This window comes from Cygnus olor, chromosome 8 (genome assembly GCF_009769625.2).
Source record: "Cygnus olor isolate bCygOlo1 chromosome 8, bCygOlo1.pri.v2, whole genome shotgun sequence".
Taxonomy (NCBI): Eukaryota; Metazoa; Chordata; class Aves; order Anseriformes; family Anatidae; genus Cygnus; species Cygnus olor.
Window position 1 is genome coordinate 11717520 of NC_049176.1, and position 17321 is coordinate 11734840.

At 36.6% G+C, this 17321-nt stretch overlaps 1 protein-coding gene across 7 annotated transcripts in view; it reads right to left on the reverse strand.

Annotated features, from left to right (window-relative positions):
* Positions 1-1217: 1217 nt before the first annotated feature.
* Positions 1218-17321, reverse strand: part of RALGPS2 (Ral GEF with PH domain and SH3 binding motif 2) — a 146099-nt gene continuing 129995 nt past the window's right edge. For all 7 annotated transcript variants that reach the window (XM_040565017.1, XM_040565022.1, XM_040565016.1 and 4 more), the window contains 3 exons: positions 11080-11185; positions 9792-9883; positions 1218-7576 (listed from right to left, as the gene is read on the reverse strand). In XM_040565017.1, the coding sequence (XP_040420951.1) occupies positions 7547-7576; positions 9792-9883; positions 11080-11185 (228 nt within the window). In that variant the 3' untranslated portion in view covers positions 1218-7546. The remainder of the gene's footprint in view (positions 7577-9791; positions 9884-11079; positions 11186-17321) is intronic.

The window sequence follows — 17321 nt, forward strand, 5'->3', positions numbered from 1 at the left end:
AGGAAAGAGGCCAAAGGAAACCTTGACATACTGCTTGATTTGGAAAAAAAAAAGCTCTAGAGAACGCTCACTCCAGCCACTTCTAGCAGGTACTGCAGAAAGATGCTACAGCCCCTAGGAAAAATGTATTTAAAGGCAAGAAAGTATGTGAAAGACAGAAGCCACAGACAAATGATGGATCTAACAGAAGAGATAGACAGACCAAGAATCACTAAGGTTACTGTGAAGAGAGATGCAGTTGGAACAGGGAAGGAAAGTCTTTTCCATCTTTTCCCAGAAAAGGGCAGCAGACCCAAGAACCACTTCAGACTTTCTTTCAGCTTTTCAACTCACAGCATCAGGCTGCTTGCTGTATGCCTGAGCATGGGGTCATCACACTAGTCTTAATAAAGCTGCTCATCAGAAGACCTGCTTGACAGAAACTCACAAGTAACAAGAAGAGTTTTGAAAGAGAATGAGAAAAGATAGACATTACCAACAAATTAATTCCATCTTCCTTTTTACACTAGTCGATACAGTATCCTTCAAACTCAGCAACACAGAAATAACAGAAGGTGGAAAAGAAATCTACCTTAGCCCTGCTCCTTTTGTAAATACATTTGGAAGGAAGCGTTCTATTAAGAAAAATAAAAATGAGAAGGAGCCCAAGGCTCACGATCTGACAAGCAATGACCCCGTAGCATTTCACGCCAAAATTTGCAAGATTATGTTTAGCACGGCTGAGGGAGAATAAAAAGGCACTGAAAATAGTGAAACACCAAACAAAAAGCTAGTAATGTACCATGCCTCACATGCTATTCATTTGTTTGTCATTTTTAATTTATATTCCGTGTAGTTCCTCTGTAAGTTAAGAAGTCAATCTACCTGAGGTCTGTTTTCAGTGAGCTTAATTCATCATACCTCGAAGCGTAGAGACAACAGGAAAAAAAATCTGATAAACTACCACGGTGAGAAAAAAGGTCATCATTTAGCTGAATAATCTCTACAAAAAAAAAAACGACACAAATCTCTTCAATGAACTGTATTTTCCTGTTAGTTTATGGACTTTTGTATCAACTGACAATGGAATATTTACTCACTACATTCCAGATGTTCATCAAGAAGAGCTACAAAAACTCCAGCTGATCTCAGCATCATTCCAAAAGACAGTCAAACTCCATCTTGCAAAAAACGGTGGCAGTTTTTGACATGAGAAATTAAAACTTCAGACACAGGCCATCTTTTAAATCATTTATTTTAGTAGGAAAGATTTTTGAAACCTGTACTTAAATTCATTTAAACTAGCTTATGCAAACACACAATTTTCACACACACACACAGAATAAAGTATTAAAAATGTTGAAGAAAAAAGGCTAGAGGTTAGCCAAACTGCACATCACTCGGTGAGATCATAGTGCAATCGCTCTGTCGCCATTAATGCCTCACACCAGCAGGGAATGTTAAAAACGGCTTGTGTTTACTGCATGACAACCCTGATCCCCCCTCCAGTGATGGTTGGTCCTTAAAGGATTATTATAACACTTAGATATGATTTCCTGGTGCTTTTTATGCTTCAGTACTGTAGTATTTGAACAGATATACTCCCGTACGCAAGGAGATAGAGGCGCCTGTAAACAAGGCGCCCTAGGACCCCTTCTTTCAATGTTTGCTTCATTGATTTACACAGCTTTTCCATTTTATCTGTGAACAGCTTTGGAATGGTAAAAGATACCTTCAAGAAACACATTTCAAGGCCAGAACCTATCCAAATAACGAGAACTAATGCACAAATCAACCGCTAAAAGGAAATGCAATATTCACGATGCTTTTAGTCATTCAAGTGCAAGATCAGGCTAACAGCCATAACCGTGCCACGATCTGCTGGAGCTTCATTTCATTACACCTTTTTTCTCAGTAACATAACCTCAAGAAAACCTGTCAGCTCTGATCTGCAACATGCCTGGCTAAACTAAATAATTGGTCTTTTCTCCCTTCACCTCACCCGTCTGTCGTCTCCAAAAATTCTCAGAAAGCGTTAAGACAAACTTTCAAACTATCCTTCCCTTTCCGATATCTGAATTTATTACCACTATACTAAAACTACCATGTTTTTATAAGGATGCATTCTAGGAAAACAAACCATTTAATTGCTTAAGAACAACATATTCTTTCTTCCGTTTCTCTTTCCAAAGGTTATAAAGTCTAGCTACTAAATCAGTCTCTAGCAGCTGTTTCAGTGAAGGACAGCACTCTTTGCCTAGTGTTGGCACTAGAAATACAATATACAAAACTGAGCTTATGGGATACGATGAAAGAATATTATAGATTTATTCAAGGTTTCTCTTCCCCAAAACATTTTTTTCCTGTAGTTTATGTTAACAAAAAGCTTGTAAGAAATAAATCTCATAGTTACATTCTTCAATGCTTAAACCAAAGAAAATGGGAGAGAGAAAAGGATGCTCGTTTCTAATAGTGTGATAATCTTAATCTTAAGTAATCTTAAGCTCATATGCTCCAGGCCATAACTTGGACAACTCTTTTCACTTTTTTCTCCACTAATACATCCATTTAGAGATATACCAAAATTAAAATAAATTAATTTTCAAGAAGTCTGGGCTATTTTTGATAAAAGCTGTACAAACCCAGGCTACCAAATACCACTGCATTTTTCCTAAATAGAGGCTATACAAACACAGGAAAAAAAAATACTAAAACTCAAGCCACAACTATTTTACATTGACCAAAGCAACTAACTTCTGCAGAAACATAATGACTGTAAGGAATGTTACCCCCCTTGTTACATCAAGGACACAGTACGCAAGTCTGCCATTATGGTACTCTCAGCACTGAAATAACAGGATTGGTCTTTGAGTTAGTAATAAGGCACTGACAAACGTCCTCCTTAAATCCAAAACACTCTCTCTCAATACATAACAAATTAGAATGATGGCTTTAAAAAGAGGATAAGCTACAAACAAATTCAATATCTACTCACGGATTCTTTTAATTAGAACTTTCCCAAGCCAAATCATCTTATCCACAAGCCATTTTTAAAGGAAAAAAATGGAAGGAAAAGGGCAATACATAAATAATAACAAAGCTTTTAAAACTTCATGTTGTTGGGAGAATAAGCGATTGACTGATGTGATTTATACGAGCCCTGGTGTCCTGATCTTGTAACAGGCAGCACGCTACAGCCAGCCATGGAAACGACTGGTGAGTTAGCATAAAAAAAAATCAAAAGGGCAAAGAATTAAGAAAAATGTCACTGACAGAGCCAGAAGAAATGACATCCCATGATTTATCTTGATTTGCACAAGATTTCCTAAAGTTAAACCAAAACCGCGAGATCAATTTGCCATTTATCAAAAGGATCTAACCTCCTAGAGCGTCTTAGCAGCACAAAAAAAATGCAATTACTTCTGCTGGAAGGGAAAGCATTTCCTTTCAACATTTGTTATGTTTTATACTAATAGAAGAGGACTGTATTGGCGAAAATATATAAATGCAAATAGAAGAGGCTGATGTTGCAGGAAAAATTAGATTAGATGAATTTACTTCTAGTGAGGAAAAGATGGCTAATAAAATCCTGCTGTGTTCTTTTATGCTTTTTTTCTTTACTGCCAATATGTTTTCAAATATGAACACTTGTATAAATGCTTTTCTTGGTAAAAACTCAAGTACTCTTCTGCAGTTGAGTTCTTAGGGGGAAAGTTAATGAGCTGATTCCCCAAAAGATACCAATTCCTCAAGCAACAGGCTAAAACAACTGCATAACTAGTGGGCTGCTTAATGTGCAATCCACTGCTATCATTTCCTTAACAGATCTTCCTTAAGTAGGATATGATTTTTACAGTAATTTAAAAAGCTAACACGATTCCAAAGCTGGGTGCTAAAGCTTATTCATTAGGGATTTATATGCATTCATTCAGTACTTGTAGTTTCAACACATACAGCTTGCACCTAAATAGTTAATGAATCATAGCAGCCTGAGCAATATCCCTGTGGCATGAAATGTCTGCAAAATGAAATACATGTCTGGGATGAGCTATGTTTACTCCAATTATCAGAAGTTTTCAGAATTGAATCTTATTTGCTTTCTAAGAACACTGGAAGAGAAGTTTGAAAAACTGCGCAAAAATTAATGGATTAAGTTGGAAAGATAAGAGTTAGCAGTAAGTATTCAAAAACCAGTACGGAGGGCAATCATGTATCTCTAACGCATTGCACTGATTTCACAAACTGTTCAGTCGTTCCCAAGACTGTTAGTTTAGCTGACAAAGTGGTTAGCAGTCAGCAGGTGACTAACATTTCCATGGGAAACCTTGCTATGAGGATCTACTCTGAATACTTTTCATTCATATGTTTGCAAGCGGGGTACTGTAAGGGGCATCTTTAGCTTCAAAATCAAAAATATTGTGAAATAAATTGACAAATATTAGCTGAAGAATTTCATTAATTATTAAGAAGGTAAAGAATGAGAGCATTACAAAAAAACATGAAGAGAAACTGTAAACTAACTGAAACAGCCTGGATAACAGTCTTACCTGAATAATGTGAGCTCGTTGCTATCCCTGTTTTCTAAGCACTGGTTTAAACTTGTTTTTAAACTTTTTTTTTTAATAAAACAAAACAAAAACCATTACTATGTTCTTTACAGTGCATTTGACTCATCCAAGTCTTTCCAAAGCTTAGCTAAGAGAACTTTCCCTCCAAACCACCACCGCCTCTTCCTGAGCAAGATCTATCACAAAATTGGTCATATTTCATTCGTTCTGTGTTGCCCTGTAAGGCTGGTTGACCAAATATGAGATAAACCATAAGAAACTACTGAACTATTCATTGCAATAAGTACCAATACTGTTTTCTGTCATTAATCACTCCAGTAACTCTGGCTACACATTTTAAGAAACTCCTCCCACAATATTCAATCTCTCCCACAGAAAACAGCTTATCTGAGGGTAGAAAACCAAAGAGGAAGAGGAGGTCTAAGAAAAATTAAAGTCGGTAACAGCAACATTTCAGTAAATGAGGATTTGTGAACTGTTTTCCCCACCATCCTCCTACCATAAAGCCCTAACTCAAAACAGCTGGAAAAACACAAAAAAACAATAATAAATGACACCTCCTGACCTGGCTCTGTCTTTAGTAAAGCTGTGTGATGTCAGGCTGTGGCTCCCAGTTGCACGTTTCCTTTCACTGACAGAAAAACAGATACAGTTATGCTGCAATGAATCTATAATAGCTTATTTAAAAATTCAAAATCCACAGGCTATTATCCACAATGCTTAAAAAAGTACACACATTGCTAAAAAACACTTACTTGTTGAGAAGAAACACACATTAAATAATTTTTAAAACGAAAAAAACAAAACTGAAGTTGTGCAAAGTCTACTACAGTAACACTGCTGGCTACAAAGATGTTGTTTTCACTATACACCCAACGTGGGTTAACTGGGGCGATGTATGAGTTGAAGAGGGATTCAGCACAAGCGACTCCTTTCCAAAATCCATGACTTCAAGATCAGAACAGACTATTTATTCCCCAAAGAAAAAAAAAAAAGAAAAAAACCCAACAACTTGCAGAGAGAGACAAATTCCCACGCTGCTTGTGGTGTAACTCTGACAGAGGCATCTTCCTACTGTTTTCCTTCTACCAAGAGCCAATTCACAGGAACGATTTTAGAAACATAACCCAGCCTATTACCATTTCACTCCACATCACCAAGTGTGTGTCTTTTTTTTTATTTGCTTTAAGTGTGAGGCTGGTTTATTCTTCTCTGTTTTTTCTCCCCAGAAATCAGAAATTAATCACGTCACGTAAGAGATTAACTTAACTCTGGAAAAAAAATTAAAAAGTGAATTTATAGGCTTCTACTCTTATGCAAGAGAAATGTACATTTTCAAAATAATCACTACTAGTAGAAACCTTTATTAAACAGTCAGAGAACTCTGCCACAAACTGGTAGGTAGTTTGTTTCTTTTTGGAAAGGAGTATTCATGGTGGAATCTGCAAGCTTATTTATGGCCACTAAACCACAAAGTCAATGAAACATTTCCTACTTTTCCACAAACTTCAAAGTTCTGATATCAGAGGAATATTTTGGACAACATTTCCTTGCCTTACGAAGGTCATATATTTGAAGATTAAATAAACACTCATCATCCAGAAGACACTATCTAGGTGATGTCAAGGAAACCCAACCAAAGCAAGAATCAAAGTTTTATGAATAAAACACGTTAAAATATGGTTCCCTTTTTACAAGCTTTTTTTTTTTTTTTTTTTCCTGTGAGGAATTTCAGTGACCAAGAATTGTTCCTGTCAAGGATGGAATTCTGATAGTCCCACACCTTTTTTCTCTTCATGTTATCCCAACTTTAATAAATTATTTGCCTGAAGATCAAAAAAGCTTCTGTATGTACGGTTGACTTTAGGCCGTGTTATCCATACCACACAATGTCATATGTTTGACCAAAGACAGATAATAAAATGAATTATTGCCAAATGAGAACATGAAAGCTTGAAATTGTGCCTCTATCATTTTAAAATATAGATCTTAAATGATATTATGAAACACCATACACTGACAGTGGTCCCTAGCTGATAATTTAACAGATACCCAGAGAAGTCAAATGTCATCATGAATTATACCAAGGTGGTGGATTTTTTTTCGTCATTCAACCTTCATATGTAGGTGAGCAACAGGTGTAGAAACAAATGGGAAGAAAGCACTTGGCTCTGACCCAACAGCACTTCCAGTTTTGTCTCTCTCTCACACGCATGCGTACACCTGCCAACCACCAGAAACACGTGAATTAAGATCTAACCAGGAACTAGGTATCAACGTACCAAAAGCATTTTTGGTGTGTAAGTGCTCAGCCTTTGTGCCATTCGCAGGGAGTACGGCTCCCATACAGTACTAAGGTTTGCAAGCTTACTGCTATTTTAAACTTGCACTTGTTACATTTCTTGTACTTGTAGGTCTGAGAGAAATGACATTGCTCCAGGCTCAGTGTGCCTGGGACAAGCTCCCATTGAGAACTCCTGGTATAGTCTAAACAACATCTCTACAGTGTGCAGTACCTCTTTTACCCAGTTCATACATAGCTTTTGATACAACTCTTAAATACCAGTTTACTTGCTTTCTTAAGAATACCTAAAAAGGTGAGTTATTTTCAAAATTAGTATAAAGTTAAAAGAAACTCAAACAAGCTACAATCTATTTAACTCAAGCACAGCACCGCCAGAAGTTTCACACACACTATTTGGTGTTTTCATTGTTGTTTTTCCTTTCACTCTTTAAGGCAGTGGTTTCCACAAGTCAGTTCAGAGAATTTAACAAAGCATGGTCCATGGCAATTCGTGTTGCAACTCCATTTTTCATTTGGGGGACTCTACTCCCCCAGCCATTAGTAGTTTTGTTCAGGGCTCCAGAGTTCAGATCAACTTGACAAGCTCTGTTCTGGCACAGACTGCAGCTGGCACATTTTCCATCAGGACCTCATTCTCAATTATGAGATGGTTTAAATTGTTCTCTGTTTGTTTGTTTGTTTTTGTATTAGCCTGCTATTCAAAGGTCATCAAGTTGGCAGGAACCTGAAAACAAAAATACAAATAACTGATGCCACTGTTTCAGACACTATTCCACCTGTTTAAATGCACATTATAATAATGCTCAGTCTGTCTCAAAAAAAGAGGGGAGATGCAACTGTCATTAAGCAGTACAAGTATACTTACAGCTGTAGAAAACCCAGGTATCAAAGTATGGTTTATGATTTTACTACACGCCTTAGATCTTCTTAATTTTGATGAAATTTAAGATTCAAGTTGTCGACAAAGCAACTTTAACATGATAAATCTCAGCACTGAACTGTGCAAGAACCTTCTCACTTGAGTCCCATGAGATAGAGAATTCTTGGCACAGGTCAGTGACTGATGTAGGCCCTCCAGTACTTTTAGGACTAATTTACAAAAACAAGGCATAAACACTTTCCTAGGCTTTTCCCATAGGAAATCTGAATGTGTGATGGAAACATCACTCCCTTTCATGAATATTAAAGCTAGTCTGCATTATATAATTTATATCCCCATTTTCTCCTTATCAGGAACTTGCCTGACAGCAACAACTCCTATTTACTCAGGGTACTAGAGAACCACTAAATTCCAGATGACTGCCAATAAATACATAGTTTGGTCAGATTTGAAGCAAATTATTTCTTGCCTTGCATTTACTGTTTATCCACAGAAGCAAGAATGACCAACCGGGTTAAAGTTCCACCATTAAAATTAAAGATTATATATATTAAAATAGTTCCCAAACTTATTCAGCTGGGTAGGTGCTTACTCTGTTGAAAGCACATCTAAACGTGCAATGTTTTGCAGTCATGCCCTTAATAAGCAAACATCTGTTTTTAACAGTTTCATGAGGTGCCTCTCTAGGGAAAGCACTGGTCAGGAGTCAAATCACAATCAGGAGAAAGACTTTAAAGGATCTTTATTTTATTTAAAACACATTTTGTATCTAAACCAACCTTTATTACCTAACGTTTGCATGAAGTGCTGCTTCTTCTAACACTGCAAGAACGCTTGCAGTATAACTACACTCAAATATGCCAGAAAACAGAAGGTATGCAACAAACAATGGTAAGCAGGGCTTTTGGCCTTTTAGTGGGGGTCTTCTTCCATAACTCATCCCCCACCTGTCTTTTAAAATCTCCTGCATTTATCTTCACCTTGCTGCCATCCTTTCCCCAGGAAACTGAGCCAAGACCCTTAAGCTTGCTGCTTTTGCATAAGCTAGGAGCTGAATGCTTTAGACAGGTTTGCGTTGTGTAGCACTGTTAAGCCTTACTGAATAAAAGCTGTCATCAGAGTGCAGTTTTTGGGCCTGCCTGGCAGTCACCACCTTCTTGCAAACTCCTTGCCATTATTTGCTATGATTTGCACTCTTTCCAGCTGGGAACACAATTTCCTCTCCTTTGCACTGTCTCAGATACATTTCTGCGGCCCTCCTTACTCCTGAGATTTCTGTAAGAAGCAGAACTGAACAAGAATGCACAGAAGGATCTGAAAAGGTCCTTAACTTTCCCCCTATTCTTAAGCGTAGCCATGTAGAAACAGGCAACAAATTCATTAACATTTTTGCTTCAGGAACTCAAACATGTGCAAAGGAAAAGGGAATTTAACAAAGAGAAAGCGTTAACTTAAAGATGCAATTTTGCTCATGAAAAAGTCAGTAACAATTTCTATGGGAACAGAATTTAGCAGGGGTTAGAATAGTCTTTTCTTCCTTTTTGAATCAGGGAAAATTCTGGTTTTGCTTTTGAAGTCTTTCAAATATACTCAGAACTATAATATTTTTATATATTTTGGAAATACATACAAAAAACAGAAAACTTGCATGCCCAAGACCTAAAAAAATGGCACCATAGAGAGGTACCAGAAATTGTTATTGAATACTATGGCTTATGGTTTTACTATATAACTATAAAATAGTCGTTTTTAAATAGGCAGCTCTGGGACAGAGCTTTTAGCATATTCCTTCCATTTCTGAAATTTTGAAATTGCTTTGAATTAGCCTCTAGATAACCCCCAATTTTTCTTAATTACCAAAGAAGCACTGAGGATGTGTTTACAAAGAGACAAACAAGAAAGTTAAGGCAAGTAAATAAACAGGTGAAATCAATGTCCAGGCTGATCAGCGTAGACCACTCTTCATACAGAGCCATCAATTACAGCTTAGTCATCTTGAAGCTCTATCAGTTGTGAGCTCTTAACAGCTTGTAATTTTATTTCAACATCTTGCTCTCACCTGTTGTCTGTTGCTTTGGCAGGCAGCACTCAGGTGTTTAAACCAGAGCATTGCATTCATTCTATTTCCAGCTTGAAATTTGTAGGAATTTCCTAAGTGAAAAATGTATGGGAAAAAATGGATAAAGAAACACAGCCAATACTGTATTTAAATCTTATCTATAGTCAAATAACTCTAAATTATAACACTACAAAAACATGTTATAGCAAAAAGTTCTTAAAACTTCACACTTTGACTGGCATACGTGGAGGAGCTTAAACAATTGTTTGACATAATGCAAGAAGTCACAGCTCGTCTGTCTTCCTTTTGGACATTCTAGATTTCAACTAACACCAGTATCAACTAGAAAAAAACAAAGCATTTCTCAAAACCATACAACAAAAACACAATTTTTGTTCAATGCCGTTATTCAAATTTGGTATATCATGGTATTTTTATGAAGTGCAAGATGGCACTGAAATGCACTCTAAAGCATTTGGAAATATTTGAAAATTATTCCTAAATATTTTGACATATGTCAGACTGCTATTTTCAGTATCTCATGTTAGGCAGTGCTTACTTGGATTCAGAAATGTATTACAAAAATGTTTCAAGTTGCTGTTGCTAAATTTAAGCTGACAAGCTTAAACTAGAATAGACACTCAAAAATAAGATGTACTAAGCATGGACATAAATAAAATGAATAATGTCAAGCTCCTTTATCAGAACTGCTAGTGATGCTCTTTGTGCTACGGAAAAGTAACAATTTCTTCAGTTTAAACTAAAATCAGGGCACTATGCTAGAATAAAGGAAATTTTTTTGTTCTTTATTTTTTCCTCTGGCTTCTCAGTGAAATATAGTCAAATCTTAACGCTTTTCCTGGCAATAGCACTGCATTTCAATAGCTGTTTTGTTTTGTGGTTTGTTTTTTATTTGAAAGGTAGAGGTCAAGCACTTGGTGCTAGCTGAATAGCAAACTTTTTATTGCTACTTACATTTTTGTGTACATGAAAACGCCTCTGAATGGTCTAAATATAGTTTAAAAGAATGTAAATGAATACTTGCAAGAAAAACACAAGCAGAGCTGTTAGTCTGGACAGTACTTAGAACTTCATGAAGGAAGACTCCTTAAGGATTCTCTATAGAGAATTGTTCCTACAGCTTACTAATGGTATGATCCCTCTAAGAGCAGCTGATTAAGAAAAAAGTAGGATTTTTTCCCATGTCATTTAATTTTGCTGAGGTATTGCTACACAATTAAGTGTTTATTCTGGGTATCACTGTGCTCTTGGTACAAGTGTTACTTACCTTTCTCAGAATCAGTTAATAAGAAGAGATCTGGATGTTCAGGGTCATCTGCCATCATCACCATCCAGCCCACCACTGACACGTTCTTACTTGGTGTGGATTTGAACTGAAAATACAAGCAGAGACGTAAACTAGCATGAAGCAAGAAGCCTCAGACAGACTAAGTAGAACAAGTATTCAAAAGAGACGTTCTCAGTGTCACTGTCAAAGACAGAGAATAACTTCAGAGGAAGCACATCACATAAGTAAACTTATGAATTTTATATGGAATTAATGAAAACAGAACTTACCACAATTAATAAGTACAAATTAAAAGGAATATCACAATCCATCAAATCGCATGTCAAACATCTAAGCTGCATTGTATGAATACCATAGCATTCCTTATCATGTTACTCCGCATGTATGTATATACCATCATTAAAAAAATGGATCAAATGAAAAGTTAGTCCGTTCACTGTTAACAAGGAGAAGAATTGAACTCATCTGTGCTGTAACTATTCAATAACGATTACAATAATCTGTAATTGCATATAACACAAGTCTTTTGGACATGGTAACACCAATGTGTTATTAAATATGTCCTGATGAATGAAATAGATCAAGTGAGAGTGAATATTCAGTAAACAAGACATTATTATATTCAAAATGATGGGGTTTTCCTGTTTGAAGTGTTACTCATACATTGACATATAACTTACACCTCCCCTTCCAAGCATGATATCAGTCTCTCCTATGCTACTCCCTCTCTTAACAGCTCCTTGGTTCCACTCTCCTTTCCATTCACCTGGGCAACATTATTTTCTACTTCTCAGGCCTCTCCTCTTAGTTCCAGGCAAACTGCCCATTAAATCCCAACCTGCCCATTTTTAGGCCACAAGCTTCCTTCTCCCTGGTCTCCTTGCTTATCTATTAGTGGACCCTCACAATCCACCTCCCGTTACTTGCTCAGTCCCATTCTCTCTCCAAGATCCAACCCATAAAATTTCTCTCAAGTGTTTAGTTGACATATCTCCTCCTCCCACATTCACGTGCCCACCACAGACTTCGTCACCAGTCCTTGCAATTCTATCCTCTGCAATGCTTTACCTCATTTCTGTGCCCAGAAGGTCCAACTCTGCTATATGCTGGTCACTATCAGATGTGTTATCTTTTAAAAGCCATAAAGCTAAAACAATCTCCAAGGATATTTTAAGTTATTAAAGTCAATTTATAATTCTAGAACACTTATTTTTCATAATAACGTCTCATAGCAAATTTACAGCATTAAACATCAATTGTCTTTTGTATCATCTAAAAATACTGTTTTACCATTACTAATCCAATAAAAAGTGAACATAGCAAAAGGAACCACTCCTGCTAATTAGTTTGAGGGTATCACAAAATAAGAGTATTGAAATACTCTCTATAAGGCAATATAATTACTTCATAAATAAAATTCCATTGCAATTCTATGGCATAGAATTCATTGCAATGTATGGTATAGATTGGAATAACTGACAATTAAGAGGCGGCCTTGAATGCCTAAATAAGCTTACCTGTCTCAGACTTGTGAGACAGCCTACATTTTAAAACTCAGTTTAAAATACACTAGAACTTTAAATGAACAAACATTAGGCCAAATACTTGAAATGTGAAAAGCATTTCAACCTAGTTCAAAATAATTTAAGAGTCAATTATTTTCTGTATTTCTGAATGCAGCCTTGTGTACTGTCATCCTCATGTTGCTATAGTTACACTTGCAGGAAACATTTCATCGCAAGCTCCTACTGGTCATGTTCGGATGAAATATTTTAGCATCAGTGGAAATATGAAAGCTTGGAAACTTTGAATGGATGCTTGTACACATAGCTTAAGAGTAGAAGTGATGATGACTGTTCTTATGAAAGATCTGCCCACCAAACTTCAAAATGGATGGCCTTTATTGATACCACTATAGATAAAACCGTGGGAGAAGACCACTCCTTAGAAAACCTGTAGAACCACAAATACTAAAGTTTTAAGTCATTCTACTGCCTTTAGAAAAATGGCAAATTTGGTAACACCTCATAAGAGAGACAGGTAAATTACAAAGCCGTATCAGACAACGTTTCATTACATTTAGGCCTGGATAACAATTTCTTTCCAAACAGAACCTAAAGTTTCTGTGAAGATTCCATCCAGTAATGAAAGCTGTTAAGGTGTTAAGTTTATTTGAAAAAAGGAATAAAGATCAGGAAACAAGGACCGGACTTGTTACAGACTCACTTGAGACACCACCTTGAAAAATAAGATGACAACTTACACTTAAAAGGGATCTACAAATGCAAACTTCCAGTAGTCTTACAAAACATTAATGGGTCAGCTTTACAGAGGTGGAAATCTAAGCCACATGAATGAACTACATTCTTTTTTAGAGTTTCATTAAAAATGACATTTGCTCTTTCCTATCTTGGTTGTACGTCTCAACGATAGGCCTGCAATATGTGAAATTACCACACAATTAAAACTGCTAGGGCTTGCTTGTTTCATTTTAACCACCAGCTCAAGAATATTTCACACTTTCAAAACAATAAGTTAATCCCGATGCTTCTCTAGGAAGTAAAAAGCCCCACACAAGGAAAGCATTTCCTGCTACCATCAATCCATCATCACTTGAAACACATGTCAGTTTTCCATCCCTTCGCACTGCTGGATCTGTACTGCATGTTTACACAGTCCCCCAAGGCAGTTCATTCTCCACTGATGCATGGAGCTGTGCTAACAGCTAGTCTGCTTTGTTAACTTGAAGGGAATGAAAGCTTCATTGTGATTTAATGCTCCTGGTCCCTCTGCTTTTCTATGCATGTCACTGGAATGAAACTCTTATTATATGCACAGAAAACCATACAGCTCTGGTGCAAGGCTTCACATAACCAGATTTGTTGTTGTTCCTAGCTCAAAAACAGTTTTACTTAAATATTTGAATCAAAAATTCAAACTCCTGTTGGGATCTTACAGCTAATGGTCAAATCATTCTCTCAGTGGCTGACCACATTTCCTAGAACAGCAGTATTCTTTATCATGGTTTTTCTGTGAAAGTGTCTGAGCAACAACTACTAAGTTTTCTAGAATGTCGATAAATGGGTCTAATTCTGAATACTGCATGCAAGGGAAGGCTTGGAATGAACAAGGCTTCATTCTTGAGAGTGAAGGCTCAGAAAGTCACTGTTGCTTTTCCAAATACCTACAGACATGGAAAAATCTCTCATGCATACTGTGTTGTCACAGAAATTGGCAAGATATTTTCATCCCAGTCACTACAACAGTTTTCTTATGGATGTATTCACATTTTTCCAGGAGAATGCTTTTTTAATAAGAAGTTGACAATTTTTACTCTTGTCCTTTTCTAAACATATGCAAGTACTAGTTTTGTCATGGATGCTTGTTTGTGGGTACCATTTAGGCAAACTAGATAAAACCTTCAGTATCTTATAAACATTCCTCTGAGATTCTTCCGTACCTCATCTCTGGACTCCAACATGCTCATTATAGACAACTACTACTGTAGTAATAACTGAAACCTGTTCCTTATTTAAAATACAAACATCATTATATCTATTAGACTTTCTTTGATGCAACAAGAAAATTTTTCACCTCCAGGTATCTACTGCATTCTTTGGAGTAGATTCACATCTACAGTAAATACTACACTGGTATACTCCTTTGTCTTTGACTGTAGGTACAAGAAGAAGAACTGGCCTGCATGTGTTTAAAAGGGAGGGGATTTCTTGCCCTTCTTGCTGGATTACACTCAGATTTTTATGAGGTAATTTTTCAAAGAGGTTGGCTACTATAAGCTTGGAAAAGCTTTCAGTGTCAGTGCATTCCAAGTCCTCGGTCTCAGCAGCCTGAAGCAATAGGAGCAGAACAGTCAAAAGCATGCCTGTAATCAAGATATGGTTAGCATGGGAGCTCTAGCCAAGAACCTTTATTTAGCAGACTTTTGTTTGTTTCTAGCATTCCCTTCCACATCACAGAGATCTTGGGCAAGGAAGTTACAAAAGAAAGATCTTAACATGGCAACAGTAGATATCTGGAATATTTTAGCAAGGTATATCCAAAATGTATCAACGTTGGAAAAAAACCACTTCAAAGTAGACAGCATTACCGCTTTTATGCATTTAATCTGGACAGTAGCAAAACAGCCTAGATCTAGCCTCAAAACTCTTTATTTTGCAGAGTGAACCTCTCAGGAATATAACTGTATTTGCATAGTGCACACATGCTGATGTGAGTTTAGGAAGAAATTCTTCACTGTAAGGGTAGTGAGGCACTGGAACAGGCTGTCTGCTGTGGATGCCCCATTCCTGGAGGTGTTAAAGGCCAGGCTGGATGAGGCCCTGAGCAACCTGACCTAGTGGGTGGCAACCCTGTCTATGGCAGGGGGGTTGAAATTGGATGATCTCTGAGGTCCCTTCCAACCCAAACCATTCTATGATCTCAACAAATCAGTGATTTGGGGTCTAATAAAAGCCAGTTCAGTAGGTTCAGAAAGTTTTTGAAAGAGTATTCTAAGTGGATATGACTATATTTAATACAAAAGTAAACTCTTCAAGCAATAGAGACTTAAGATGATCAGATACCAAACTTCATTTTTTTCTAAGCATGTTACCTTTTTAGTTAATTTACTTTTCCTAAAAAAAAAAAAAGGGTAAGTTCATCTGCATGATCAAAATTGTTACTCTGAATAAAATGGATAAACAGATGGATAACAAAAATTTAATATTTTCTTTTCAAACAACACAATTCCTAGCTGTGCAATTTCTCCAAGTTCCCTACAACTGTATGTCATTTAGATTGTTTTAAAATATTTGTACACAATCTTGAAAAACCTTCTGATTGAATAGGTGCAAGTATGGCAAAGCCTTCCATCATTCTGTACTTTGACAGATGGTGGACAAGAAAGGCTTACAAAATGCATACTCTGTTCTTAAAAGAAAACCAAATGCAATTTTGGCATAAAGCCTAAAAGGCATCACATCATTAACAGGAGCACAAAGTCTGACATTACAAGAAATTCTTTTCCATTTCTCAGTGTTTCCAGAAAAACAAGCAATTGTTAGTGACATAATGCCAGCACAGGTTTTCTCTTCTTTCTTTCTCATTTGCTTTAGTAATTCACACTTCTACTCATAACAGTTTACAAGTCTGGTCTTGCCAACTACCTTTGCTTTAAAGGGATGGAGTCCTTCCACACGTTTTTCACTGATGCCAGAGGTAAATGCATTCATACACGAACACTTTTCTCAAGACACCATGGAGATATGATGTTCAGCTAACAGGCTTTTGGCGAGACCAGTACTGTCATTCAAAACTGGCAGGACAAATTAGGCGGGATCAGTTTAGCTTTCACCTAAGCAATTATAGCCATTAGGGGTGAGGCAGAGGAATGATACTAAAGAAACTATGCAGATCTTTCTACAAACAATTAGCTGTTATTAAACTACTTGGAATATTAGAGTTCTGTTTCCTAATTAGTTGCTTTCAATAAAAGCAGAAAACACTCAATTGCTTTGTAGATTAAGACAACACTAGACACAAACTTTCCAAACAGAACAAGAATTCAAATATTCAGAAGTCTACAAGTCAGAAAAGCTATGCTTCAAATCTCTACCCTCTGAACATAAAAATGTTAGGATCAAAAACCACTATTTTGTACCAGAAAGAAAAAAGACAGTCCCCTTTCTAGGATTCTAGAGCACATCTCAGTTTCTAAAATTACATAAGCTTTATGCAAAGCAAATGTTCTTTAGTGACAGTTGTCATAAATTAAACCCAAACACTGGCCAAGGCAGCTATAAAGTAACGGTTCCAAGTAGCGAATGAACTTGGAAAAAGACTCAAGAATCTTAAATTTTATCCAGTTTCTTAACTGGATCTCTGGCACATCCTCTTCCAATATAATTAACCAGTGAAAACAGAAGTGAACTATGCACACCATGACATCCGTGGAACATCTACAGAAATTCCTTTTATTACTTTCCCATATAAGCAAAGTATTCCTAGATTCTTTCAAACTAAGTTGCAATGGATGAAAAGAAAGCCAGCATCATATGATATGCTAGGTCTTTATGTAACATATAAAGTGCTCTGTAGTCAGTTTTAGTTAATGAGATTAGACAAAAAAAGAGGGTCTAATTTTGCCACATATACAAAATCAGTACTTTTAATATCATATGTAGTGATTTCTCAGTCTTTCCACAACAGTGATTGCTTGGATT